We start from the raw sequence: 14,417 nt of genomic DNA on the forward strand, positions 1-14,417 counted from the left end.
GGGAGCTATGTGGAGCTGCCTTGATTTGAACCTGGAAACAAACTTATTAACGTGACTGAGAGATGTGAATACATTAAAAGGCAGAATTTAACTTGAAATGAAAGCTAACAAAGTGCTGGAGAAAAATGTGCTACCCAAGCAATTATCCCTAAAATGCATGTTTTATGTATTAAAAGAAAAAAAAAAACTTAGCAAACAAAAAAAAACTCTCAAGTATACTATAAATTGGCATATAAAAATATGAACTGTAAGATTACAAATGATTTTGCAGATTAGATTTACCTGGATAAAACAAAATTTTCTAGCCTTTTGTGAAATTCTGCAAGTGAAGTTAAGAGTTTATTGGTAATTATTATAAACAGATTGTTAAAGCCTTTAACAAAATAATTACCAGAAAATCAGTTTACGATTAGAAAAGCCATTAACTGTATCAATACTGGCAATTTGACTGCTGTGCTGCTTTCACATATTTTAGCAGCACAAGCAGACAAAGACGCACAGCAGTAAAACCTGCACACTTATGAGCACTTTTTAATGTGATTTCTTTTAGTAGGATACAAAAGGGAAAACAAAAATACATTAGTAACTAAAATACTAGACAATTACCCCTTACAGAAGTTATCACTGTTCAAGTTGTAGAACATAATTAGGTTATAACCTGCACTATAGAGATTTGCCTTAATTCTATGTAAGCTGCCAGAATGAGCAAAACCTGGGCTTTTGGTTTACACTGACAAACAACCCTGGAGTGTCAACACTAACAAATCATTATGCCAAAACAAGTCAGAAAAACACTTTCAGTTTTAACACAATGGTCAAACAAAATATTATACTCCATTGTTAAAAGCTAAGGAGTTACACAAAACATGCTGTTCTTGCCCTTGAAGAATAAAGCTTTTATTTCAGGCTGAAATAAAACAAAGCTCAATCACAGACATGAAAGATGAAGTGCTTATTAAACTTGTCTACTTCCACAGAAAGCTTCAATTTTCCCCCTCCCCCCACCTACAGTATACTTTTAAGACATTTTGCTTCTAGTATACTTCTCATAGGAGATTTTGAACTCTGTGCCATAGTCCCATTTCATTAATTGTTAAGCTTTTGTTAGATTTCCCATCAAGAAATTTCTTATCCGTTATGTTTTGGTTTAAGTCATCTGAGTTATTCCTACTAAAATCAGTATTGCAGCATTCCTGTGTTAAGAGATGTCATACTGAGAACGCTAAATTCAAAATTGCCAAGAAAGTAAACGTTTTCCCAGACAACAGAGAAACAATAATTGGAATTTTTGGGAGAATTTCCACCCCCCCCCCCCCCCCCCCCCCCCCAAAAAAAAAAAACCAACGTATTACAACATTTCACTTAGAGGAATCCATAGATTTAATTTTGGTAAAATTAGAACCCATTATTTCAATTTCATTGCTTTTAAAGTCTGTACTTTATAATGTAACCAGTTCAACTAGTCTTCTGAGATAAAAGTTCGCAATGTGTTAGCTCCAGTCCCTTCAGAAGATACACTTTTCAAATATACTGCCTTCATTGCACTCAGAAAGCTTTGAGGCAGGGAGTGAAAGCATCCTCCTTATCTGCCTGAGGAAATGTGGTTTGGCCCCTATAAAGCACATTTTGAAAAAGTGCCAGGTGCAATAAACAGAGTTTGCAATCCTCCACTAGCTCCCAAAGCTTACTGAGGCTTTGTCCTACTCCTTGCCATTCTGACTTCACAGGCTTGAAGGAAAACTTGGCAACGATGCTTTTTTTATGCATGCTAAAAATTGAGTGACCACAATGGTGGAACCCAAACTTCCATCCAGCTTTGAAAAAGTATCATGAAACTCTGCAAGGCACATTAGAAAACATATTGGCAAAATAATGGTTGATTATAAGGGGAAAAAATTACTGTCTTTTATATTCTATACCAAAAACTCTTGGCCTCCACCACATGGGTAGTTTCACCACACTGTATTACTCCCAGCTGCTGTGAAGCAACACATCATGCTAACGGACTGCCTATTAAGTTTAAAGCCTTTTTTTTTTATGTCAATCTAGATTAGCTATTTACTTCTTCTGTTTAATATAACACCAAATTATACAAAGTTTGATTGGCACCGTTGTTCTTGCAACGACAATTAAAAAAAGCATAAACACACTGTTTTGGCACCACAGCACTGTTTTAGTACAATAGTGAACCTTATCTTTCTCTCGCACTGCTATGAACTTTTATCAAACTTCTAAATACCCTCCAGAATATTAAAGGTCCAAAGTTCAGATCAGAAAGGTTTTTTAAAATGGCAAAAGTGAATGCTAGGTTTGTGGAGCCCATTTTCCTCCCCCTCCCTAATGCTCTACATGAGTCAGAGCAAGGAAGAATTCCCACATCCATTGAACAGTGCCCATTCTGTTACATGTTCTATTCAGGCCACAGAATAAAACCAGAAATGGACCCACTTTCACAAGATGTCAGCTGCAGTAACTGTATCATTATTAAAGGAGGTTACCAGGTTGGAAAGGTCCACATTCTCTCTGATAGGCACACTAAGAACTTCTCTGTGGGTAAATGGTATTACTCACAGAGAGCATGCAACATTTGATTTCAGCACAGCTTGCTAAATCAAAGCTGTAGGCTGAGTGTGCCTCACATGCAGATTGCAAGCCAAAGCCTTGATAAATAAAACAGGTGACTCTTTGACAGAGCCAATACAGAATTAAGTTCTAAATCTATGAAATAAGTTGTTCCCATCTCACAAAGACCATAGATATTAAAAGGCTAAGTGTCCTGGCAGAATTGAAAACAAAAAATCATGCTTCCTCCTGCAAAGGGTTTCTTTTCATCCTATTCACTACTCTGGTATAGGTACTTATCCACTTTAAAATTGCTTTCCTGCTATTACGTTTCTATGACCATTAGTCCTGCTACAGGTTACCTATGAACCATGATAAACAGGAGAAGGGACACGGGTGGAAGTCAGCTTCTGTGGCTGAAACATTCAGTTCACACAGCTGTTCAATGACCAGCTCAATAGCACAATACAGCCATGCTAGCTTAATGTGTTCTGGCTCTTTGACCCTGGCTGCTCATTCTCATTACTTCAATGCAACATTGTCTTAGTTATGTTAACATATTTTTTTCCCTGAGCTGACATTACAAGCTAGATTAGATTAACAAAATATCCACCAAAAAGGCTGTTTGTCACTTGTTTTCAAAACCGAATCAGTGCCCCTGTACTCTTACAGATTTGCTCTTATTTTAGTTTTAAGCATGCACAATTACACTGTGAACAGAAAACAGGCTTAAAAAAAAGGCTGAAAATACACTTTTGTATTTAGAACTTTATACAACTGTGCCTAAACAGCTGGACAAACAAAACTGCAAAAGCAACATGGTATACAATCAATCCCACCATACTGTAAGTAAATATTGACACCACATGCTATGTTGTGAAAATGTGATCAAAATTATCAGCAACTCAGCTAAATACTTAAAGGCTATTAGAATATGTACCCTTAAAACTAGCCCTTTGAAAGCATTATTGAGATCACAGTTAGATTCTAACTAGTTTGTCCCCACTGCAACTATTGATAGCACAGCTTCCTGAACTAGGACACTTTTTGGACTTCCCTTTCAGATGTGATAATGATTCCCAGCTGATATGAATAACAGTGACCCAGCTGATGTCAATAAAGGAATACTGCTTTACAGTAGCTATGAATCTACAGCTTGAATTCAACATATGCAAATCAGATAAATGATGACTTTTCCCCCAATCATTGGCATGACTTCTTAAGACAAAAAGTTATTTCAGACAATGACTTTACTGTGAAATGTATTTCGGCACTGCAGGAGTTCATATGTTCACACTGGAACCTCTAGGCACTTGTGTGGGCACACAAACACATAGATTTGCTTTAATAAGTTAAGCCAAAAGATTTATCCTACTCTTTGAGAAAAGGGATTCACTTGGTAATAGAAAAAGCAGAAACCATACCCTCCAATAAATCATGAAACAAAGAAGTGTGAGGGCTGATCTTTACACTTGGAACTAATTTTAAAATAAGAAAACCCACCAAAAGAAAAAAAAAAAAACAACCCACCAAAAACCAAAATCAAACCAAAACCCAGAAGCAAAACATAACAAATCGGGATAGACAGCCATGCCAGTTCAGATTTGGTCCTGTTTCCACATCTGCACCAAAATGACTTATTCTGTGGCATGCTATGAAGCCTTCTTTATGATCTTCAACATAAATGTGCAGTTGTCTTTTTCTTTTTTTTGCATACATCTTTAGCTGCTATCTTATCTGATCAGCAGGGTGGGGCACAACCAACATCCTCACAACTGCAACCACCTTCAACCCATGAAAACACATCTCTGAACTGTGTTTTTGATAATAACAAGTTCAAGGGACATCTTCATCTGCACAAAGAGAATACTACTGTCAATGTGCAAAAGCTGTGTTGCTAGGAAAATTAGCTACTTGCTTTTACTTATCAAAAGTTTAGTGCAGCTTGAGCATGCACACACTCCATATGATTTCTACCAACATAAACACCACATAAATATTCTGTGGAGGTATAACAAATGTTTATGAGTTGTCAGCTGCTTATCCTTCAACAATACAAATATTATTTTTCAGCAGAAAAAAAGCAGAATGTGTCACCTAGGAAAGGATGTACTAGAATCTGTGCCACTCACACGAAAACTGCATTTGGTTTACTGAACCCTCACTCATATTTTTAACAGCTGATAGAAAATGCAGAAAGAAAAGATGATGCTTGAATTGGTCTACGCCCAAAGGCGAAAAGGACAAGAATATTGTTAAGGTAGATGGAATTTCTTCTTTCATTTGGAAATAGTGACATAGCTTCAATTACGGGCTTAAACAGTTTCTGGTCCTTTATGGGACTCTCTTCAAATCATACATGAAGGCTATTAAACTAACATATTAATGGAATAATTGTATTTATTTTGAATAGTGCTTCTCCATGCTTAATAAAATCATGTTAACATCTTAAGGAATTTCTGATGTAAGCATGGGAAGATAAGCAAAAGATTTCACTCCTAGTAAAATGGCACAGAGCTCCAGTGGGACCTGAATCCAGAAACCCCACCATGTTACTCCTTCACACAGAAGCTGGCTGGAGGCCCTCGTTGTTCCCAGCATTTTTAGATGGAAATCAAGTAATCATGTGCATGTGTGTACAAAAAGCTTGCCAAGATGATGGGCTAGCCACAATATCAGGGTCATTAAAGACACTGCATATGGAAAGGGTCATTTTGCTAGGAACAGACCAATTACCAGTGAGCATATATAATGACAATTCATGATGTCAAAGCAGCTTGCCACACTGCTTTCATCTGCCAGCAGACAAATGCCTACACAAGAATGTTGCAGCTGTCAAGGGAATATTTGACTCAATGTATGTATCTTGGAACGAGTTCTGTAGGCAGTCTGGCCTCTGTCCTGAGTTATTTGAGAGGATAGTTCTACAAAATGACAATGTATGAGACCACAAAAATTCAAACCATAGCCTTGATATTACAAGAATCCTAGTTGATTTCAGCTGTTACAACAGAAAGAGCCAGTTATACACCAATATGTCACTGACCAAAATGAAGACATTTTTTTCTCCCTTTTCCCTCAGAACTGTTTATCCCGTAACTCCTTAAAGGAAAACACACATGCAGGCTGTTGAACAAACACACATCTAGAATTCTCTGCCTCCCAGCACTGCAGTACCAAGAGACTTCTTTACTCTTACATCTTAAGACAGATGGACATACAGCAATGGAGTCACTCAGCTCCTGTGAAAACAGCTCCAAACTGGAGTAGGTTAACAGGTTAGATAACAAAACAAAACAACAAACAAAACCAAAACAAACAAAAAAACCCCAAACAAAACTCCCAAGCCAACAGCAACGACAAAAAAAACAAAAACAAACCACCAACCAAAAAACCCAGAGAAGCAGCTCACACATAACAGCATTTAAAGAAACTAATTCTTAAAACTGTTGTTTTCAGCTACTAGAAATTGGCTTAACAATAAGATCTTTCCTGCTATGAACAAAGAGCTATCTCTTGGGTCTATCATCCAGCAATTTTTAGTGCAGGTAATGCCTTTATCCTATACTATCAGGTACATACTACAATTCTAAAGAAACAGTGAAGAAAATAATAATTACCCCCCCCATTCATTTGTTCCTAATTCTCCACATAAAGGAGATGCAATGATTCATCAGTGAAAACTGCTGCATTTCCTCAGAAGCTTTTCTCTTAGAAGATCCTCTGATCGTCTGGGCTGACTACCAAGACCAGATGCAGGATCCTGATCTCCAAACTGCTGTAAGAGATGGCACAGTTTCCCCCCCCAAAAGCAAGGCTGGGCCTAAATGCATGCATCCCCCAAGGTTTGAAGACTCACGGATGACAGACTGTACGACAAACTAGAACTTCGAATCCTTTCTCACCCAGCCTGTGAATCTCTCGCACGAACGAAGCAGTGTCACAATTCACTAACACGAAGAGTGAGTGTTCCAATGGACTTTCTGTAGAACTTGGGGCAAGTGCACATACAATTTATACATCTTGGTTCACCTTACAGAATGAAACAATTGTTGTAGGTTTGTATACCATTGTAAACCTATCTACCTTTGTTGACCAGGGCTGTGTGGCATTTTTCCCTGGAAGAACATGAAGGGAAGCCAGAAAATTTTATGACTGGGCTCTGGCTATACAACTGGAATACTAAATAAAGCAAGCTAGCCTTGCCTTGTTTGTAGGGAATAGAGGACAGAGGGTAAAAATATACAAATTTCAGGTTAAAGGGGGAAAGATGTTGGGAGGACTTTTAGTGGACTCTAAAGCATACTGAAGGATTCAGATAAGAGAAAATAAAAGATAAGCATATTTAGCAAAAAAAATTATTGGTATCTCAAGGACAAACCAGAAAGACATAGGACCATGTTCCAGATACAACCTAGAGGGATTAAAACACCTGAAGAAGGTAAAACTTCCATAGATAATAAATGTAGTAGTCATACTGTTACACTAAAGGACAACAGTGGCTTCAAAATCCCTGGGGATGCATTCACATGTATCATGATCTCCCTCGTGAAAAATCACAAAACAAATGGCCAAGATTCTGGGAAATTTTTAATCCGAAAGGAGATCTTGAGATAGCTGAGTTGCATTAGACAGTTGAGCAATGAACTCAAGTACAAGGGTGAAAATAGTGCTAAAATATGAATCTTTCTTTCAAGCCTTGGGCCAGTAACTAGATTCAGTTTCGCTTCCAAAGATACAATGCACGTGGGATCTAAGAAGTGCAGCTCAAAACTTCAGTATGGTAAGTAATCAACTGGAGATCTCCAAAAAATTCTGTTCAGATTCTTATTTTAAATTGTTTGTGTTTTCAGTTCAAATCATATCAGGGCAAGAGATTCCTTTGAAAAATGTTAACCTCAAATTCCTTTTGATGAAACACAAACCCAGTATAGCATAAGCCACGAGGGATTTTTCAGTGATTGCAAAGCATCTCTCTCATCACCCCAACCTATTATTTTCTATTTGTGATAGCATTCTGGTGTTACAGCTCAACTCCAAACTTTCATTAAGAGCACAGATAGGAAGCTATTTCTTCTACAGCCAGAGGGACTTAATAGTTCACTAAAACTGGATCACTACAATCTGAGGAAGTTTTGTTTAACTTTTTTATGCAAGTCTTCTGCTCCCCAAGATACTTATTTAATAATGTTGAAAACTAATTCAGATTTATTCTAATTTTTTCCCTGTCATGCAGCTTTTATTATCTGATGGCTGAGTCTAACAATTACTGCATACTGACCTGGAGAGGGGTACAGACACAAAATCTCTGGTCTCTCTTCAGCTGGGTGAGAAGACACTTCAGGCCTGAAGCCTGCAAGTTGTGCTAATGCAGCCCTGTGTCTTAGCTGCTATGTGCTGGGTCTCACATGAACATAGTTGAATCTATCTTTGTAGACATAACACAAGAACCCCCCAACATTCTGTCAAAGCTATGAATGCTCATTCAGATAGGATTTCTCTTATGTTTTTGTACCAACTTGTAGCTATTGTAACCAATCTAAAACTTAATACAATCTTTAAAAAAAAATCTGCACCAAAGACTTTCACAGTCTTAGAATCATAGAATTGTCGGGGTTGGAAGGGACCTCAAGGATCATCGAGTTCCAACCCCCCTGCCATGGGGAGGGACACCTCACATTAGATCAGGTTGCTCAGAGCCACATCCAGCCTGGCCTTAAAAACCTCCAGGGATGGGGATTCTACCACCTCCCTGGGTAACCTGTTCCAGTGCCTCACCACCCTCATGATGAAGAACTTCTTCCTAACATCCAATCTGAATCTACCCATGTCAAATTTTTTTCTATTTACACTCCTCCTAGGGTAATCAATAACACCAATTTAAAAAAATAGTATCAGTCATTTACATTATTTTAAAATGTTGCTTGCCCCAGGTAAGTGGAATTTTGCAGAATAAATATCAACCTGTATTTAAATTGAAGTTGAAAGAATGAGACTTTCAAATACCTGCACTCAAATGATCTGTGACTATACAGAAATGATTAAAACGACCATTTGAATAGCTCACTATCTTTCCCATTAGGAAGATAAAGAGAAAAAAGTTATGCAAGACAGGCAAGATCAAACACATGTGAAAGCAGAATAAAGCTACTAGGATAGGAATAGAAATGGAAGGTGAAAATACCTTTTGGCACCTATACATAAAGGATATGCACTAACTTAAACACTCATCAGGGAAAAAATTATCAAAGATGAAGTACCTTGTTGAATCTTTGGACTTAAAAGTCATCAGTGCCTTAAAACATTCGGTCAGTGCAGTGCTTCTTAAACCCCAGAATATTGTAATGTCTTACATAGCAGAAAATACTTGTTTGCAATTTCCTTTATGCTTACTATATAGAGCAAGAACAAAAGACGTATCAAAGAATTTATTTCTGTGTTTCCAGAGGCAGACCAAAAGTAACTGAAGAGTTGGAAATGTAAGAGAACAGGTTTATCTACGGCTCTGATAAAACTGGGAGTGGCAGAGCCTGTCATTGTCTTTGTGCAACTCTCTTGCTACAATCACTATTTCAGGAGGTCTGGGTTAGCAGGTAGACTCCTTAATCCAATGAGCGTTCTTCTGTCTGTAGAACTCTGAAGCTGCAAACAGGGTGATCCACATTGCCTGAGAGAATCTTACAACACTATTTCTAGTAATACTGCATACTTGAAGAGCAAAATCTTCCTCTTAAATCTACATGATAAATTTTGACAGAGGCAGTCTACTCTGCCATTTGCTACGAATATGAACTGCAGTTCACAGCACACCAATAAATCAACAGTTATCAGAACTATCAGATTAGCTCTCTTCTTGGAATATTTTTTTCAAAAGTTAGCACCAAAGAATCTGCAGTTGAGTATTTGTTCCTCACTTAGTCATTATGTTTTGTTAGTCTTTGTAAAAGCACAATCATATCACTATATATGGTAGATTGGAAAATGACATCAAAAAACATCTGAAGGAAGTAAAACTTAGCATGATTTATGCTCAAAACAGAGGAGGCTGCTGCAAAGATGTTCTGTAGTGGCATACTCATTTCAGTGTTATCCGTAAATTTCCTCAATGTTCTTAGTCTCATGGGCAGAACTTGACAATGTTTTATGTACAAGCCACAAAAAGTTCTCATTTAACTTACGAAAATGCTAATGCTGTGATTTCCAGAGATTCGTGTAACTCATGCCCCCAAATCCCACAAATACGAGCATCCAGTTCAAACTGAGTTTTTGAACGTCTCTCGCTATCAACTCCCCAAACCCCCAAAACGTATTACAATTCCTTTTGCCAAGACAGGTTTGCATTATGATATCACCTTGCTCATAGAGCTCCTCCATGGCTCTCCAGGTTTCAGCTCGGACCTCTCGATTGCTTTTGCCCAGAACATGTGTGTCAGGCCAGTGCATTAAATAAAGATCTAAAAGAGAAACAGAACCAGACTACTCATTACAGTGTCCAAAAATATAGATACCAAACCACGTGAAGCAGTATTTTCCATCCATAATGGTCCCTAGCATATTGTCATGAAAATACTTACAATCACTACGCCATGATCCATTTGGTTTTAATAAATAAAACATTTCATTAACAACTAAGGTACCAGAAGCTGAACATGTGCCATAGGTTTACATCACTGCAAACAGAATTTCTGAGTCACATATGCACTTAACAAACTTTTAACAATAACAATCCTCATTTAAACCAAAGGCATTTTGGTCACTAGAATTAAGACTGGACTAGTTCTGAACTGCTAAAAGTCTTCAAGTTTACGGAAGATAAATCACTTTGGCAGTTCTATAGGTATTTTATACAACCTCAGTGGTGGATCTGTTTTTTTCCTTTCTAAAGAATACATCCATTTACGAATTTCCATTGAAAATTACAGATCAATCTTTCATGCAGGTTTTTGGTTTTTTTTCTATAATTATGTGGCAGCATTTGTGAGTTTGTTTTTTTAAATATTTTAAGGGAAAAAACTATGCTTTACAACATTTTATGAAATGTCAGCACAACTTCAAACACAATCAAGATTTACTGCTGATTAAATTATCTAAGCAATTACTTAAACTGTCTGTATCAGGAAAGCATTTTTTGTGTGTTGTCTCCATGCAAGAAAACTATCCTTCTGTTGAAAAAAAGGGAAGCATTTCCAACACAGATTGTTTTAAAAATGAAAGATTTATATGTCTTAGACCCAGAGTTCCAAACCAGATTACCTAAATTTAAAAAATTACAGGTTCAGTAACTCCTTTATAAGTTTGTAGACACTGCTAGGCGTCTGAAAGAGAAGGAGAAGGTTTCTGAAGGAGAAACAGTTCCATTTCCATTTAAATTCTAACTGCAGATTAAACTGCAAGCATCCCGGTCAAAGAGGTGTTGGCTTTTGCCACACTCATTAGTCCAACACGAAACAGGAAAAGGAAATAAATGCACGACTGATGTGCTCATTGTCTTTGTGCTTTGTAATATTCCTTTTGGGGCAGTTCAAAGATACAGTTAAGAAATAAGAAAAATAGACTTGTTTGCAATGAGCAGAGATTTTGATCTTTGAATGCAACACACAATTCATTTACAGCACTATTTTCTGGAAACACAGATCCTTTGGCATATATTTTTTTTCTATTCACATTTAAGTAGTGTATTAATGATTACTATACCACTGGGCTGATATCTTGGCTTTGCACCTCTATAAATAAAATTCAAACTCAATTTATGAGGAAAAGGTAAAAATTAAATTCACTGTAACTGACCATTTACCATTTGTGTGCGTTATTGCAACACTTAATTACAGTATTTTGCTTACACAAAGCATCCAATTAGAACAGTACTGAATTTTGAACAGTACACTACAGAGATATTAAAGAAAAAAAATATTTTGTGTCTATCACAAAAATCATGAGCCAACTGTGCACATTTTGATACCAGTACCTCATTAGACTTTTAAACAATTGAACGTAGATATCTCTGGCCTTGGATATTCACTCTTCCCTGTATAATGCTTCTGAGACCTCTTCATTGTGAACATCATTAGCCATCAGTCCTTTATTTTAGAAAGGTGTTGTCAGGTATGTCATGTTCCTGTCAATTTACTGTGTTTTCTGAAATACAAATTACTTCACAGCTAGAAATACACACACTAGGGCTAAAAAGCGTCTACTGGATCACAAAGTGCAGACCTCCTGACTGCAGGAAGAGTTTGCAAAAGATGTGGGGCAAAGGTACCTTATCTTGGAGATAGAGAGTAGAATGGTCTCTCTTCCACTCATCCACAAACCACCACAGCACAGCTAGAAGCAGAAGCAATACAATGTACCTTGCAACGAGCAATGGAGCTGCCACTCTATTTAGATAAACTAAGCATAGTTCATTTAAAATTAGGATCTGCTTACCTCTATTGCAGGTTAGAAAACTTTCCATAGTACCTGGCCAATAAAACCAGTAAGCACCTCACAAACCAAGGTCTATGATTTCATCTTCATTTCATTTGTAAACATATTCACATGTGCACAGGGTTTTTAACTTAAAATATTTCCTCTCCTAGGGGATTACAAGAACATTCTCAGTTTCATTTTGGAGGCAAGAAATTAGTTTTAAATTATTTATCAAAATAGCTTAAGGTTCTAGTAATTATGACAGACATTACTTTATCACTGGAGATGTTTAAAAACTGACTTTTTATCTGTTGCCAATGATGGTGTCATGCTTTGTAGTGAGGGATAGCTACATCAATACTTTGAGATGTATTCCAATCATATCTTTTTAAAATAATTTTAACTCAAAACCAAAAACAGCCCAATGATTTGGAGTACCAGGATGCACTTAAGAGAGAACAAAACTCTCCAAACATTCACAATCAGATTTTGTCCTTTAAAGCATCCTTTACAGACAACCAAGCAGTAGTGGTGCAGTGGCAAGTCAGGGCCTGAAGTTCAAATGTCAAAACTCAGTGCTGCAGGAAAACTAAAATCAACATGTGAACTGCTTTCACAGAGATTTAAAATAGGAGTGGCTTATTACATCGCAGTGGTTGCAGCATCTACAATCAACACAGTTCCTTTAAATTCAGAAGCACAGGGAAATTTTACACATTTGAAGCCAACTCCATGTTGTCATGGAAATAAAGAGTTTGCAATTCATTCAAATTCCTAGTACAATACTAAAAAAACCTGAAACATCCAGGGTCAAAATTAACTAAAAAACCCATAGTTGTGGCTCATGCACCCTCAAAGCACAAATATACTTTTCAAGGTTTTGCAGACTTACCTTACTGCAATATTTGTATTTTCCCTGCTTTTTTTATTCATCACTGCACTTAGTATGCACATGATGCATTTTTGTCTCCTGGCCAATCTTTTTATTTGTTTCTTTTTTATTCTATCGGAACAAGGATCAATGTGAAGCAACCTTCAAAATGCTCAGAATTAACAGACAATCTGAACTGGGTGTACTATAACATTTCATATGATTTGTCTGTTCCATTGAATATGCTAACAGAACATTTGTCCAGCTCCAGTTGGGGATTTGTGATAGGTTCATTTGCCTGAACATGGCAGACATAGAAGAGTCAAAAGGAAAACAAAATTGTTTATGAATTCAGTAACCCATAAATCACATTCAGGAAGTTACTCTGGAGATCTGATCCAAATCCCAAGGAATGTATTCTGCTACTGCCAAACCTTCACAATTTGCTGCCATTTCATATGGGTTTACTGTGACTGCTAGTTGAGGACCAGATTTAGAAAAGGCAGAGTATGTTACAACCACTGCCCACATATAATACCAACTCCCAGCTTCTCGTGGATTTATGACCTGCTGATTTGAATAACAATCCTGGGATACTGCACTCCTCATACCACTTGCCCCCAAAATGGTTATCAAAACCATTTCCTAACAGTATTTTACATGAAATACTTTCTCTTAGAAAGCTGTGACTGCTTTCAACAGCTCACCCGTTTCAACAACTGGCATTCTGTATACTGCTAGATTATTTCCCACCTCTACTGCTGCCTGCATGGATAGACTATGTAGTCCATTACAGAATCACAGAATGCCAGGTCAGAAAGGACCCCAAGCATGATCTGGTTCAACCTTTCTGGGTAATGGTATAGTTTAAATGAGATGGCCCAGCACCCCGTCAAGCTGAGCCTTCAAACTGTCCAATGTAGGGGAATCCACTGCTTCCCTTGGGAGATGATTCCAATGTCCACCATAAAAATAATAGGACCTTCCTTGGAACAAAGAGTTTAGTTGCATATTTAGCTGTCAGGGATCCTACAGCTTTTTCTTTTTGCAGTCTTTTGAATGACTAACTTTCCCTCCAACATAAAGGTCTAACATCACAGATGTATTATTTTGTGTCTATCAATTTTCTATATGAATCAGGGATCTTTACAGAAATGCTGTGAACACCAACATATTTAGTTAACATTGTATAATGAAATCAGGCAATTATGATTTCATTGCATTTCATTTACCTTTATTTAACATTCTTGTTTCACAGAAAAGCTGCCAGCTTTGCACAATTGTAACTAAAGAATTTACTTTCCTGAAAAAGCTTGGACAAAAATGTCTCTTACTACCAAAACTTTTCTTGTCATGGATTTCATGGCCTCTCTATGGTATAGACTGACCAGCAGCAAAGGGACACAAAATGCAGGTATGAATGAAAACAGAGCTAAGGTATCTAAAGCTTAGCTTATAGACATACTTTCAAACCAATCTTCTGCATTCCAGCTACCTTTGTTAGACTTGTGATAAGCCTCAATTTACAATAAAAAGCTCTTACTCTAAGCATTCTTGAAACACTTGAAAAAACTTT

At 37.1% G+C, this 14,417-nt stretch overlaps 1 protein-coding gene across 1 annotated transcript in view; it reads right to left on the bottom strand.

Moving 5' to 3' along the window:
* LOC128969393 (uncharacterized oxidoreductase ZK1290.5-like) overlaps positions 1-14,417 on the bottom strand; it is a 29,039-nt gene that overhangs the window by 11,030 nt on the left and 3,592 nt on the right. Inside the window, exon 3 of the mRNA XM_054384227.1 lies at positions 9,915-10,016. Within this exon, the coding sequence (XP_054240202.1) occupies positions 9,915-10,016 (102 nt within the window). The remainder of the gene's footprint in view (positions 1-9,914; positions 10,017-14,417) is intronic.

This window comes from Indicator indicator, chromosome 10 (assembly GCF_027791375.1).
Source record: "Indicator indicator isolate 239-I01 chromosome 10, UM_Iind_1.1, whole genome shotgun sequence".
Taxonomy (NCBI): domain Eukaryota; kingdom Metazoa; phylum Chordata; class Aves; order Piciformes; family Indicatoridae; genus Indicator; species Indicator indicator.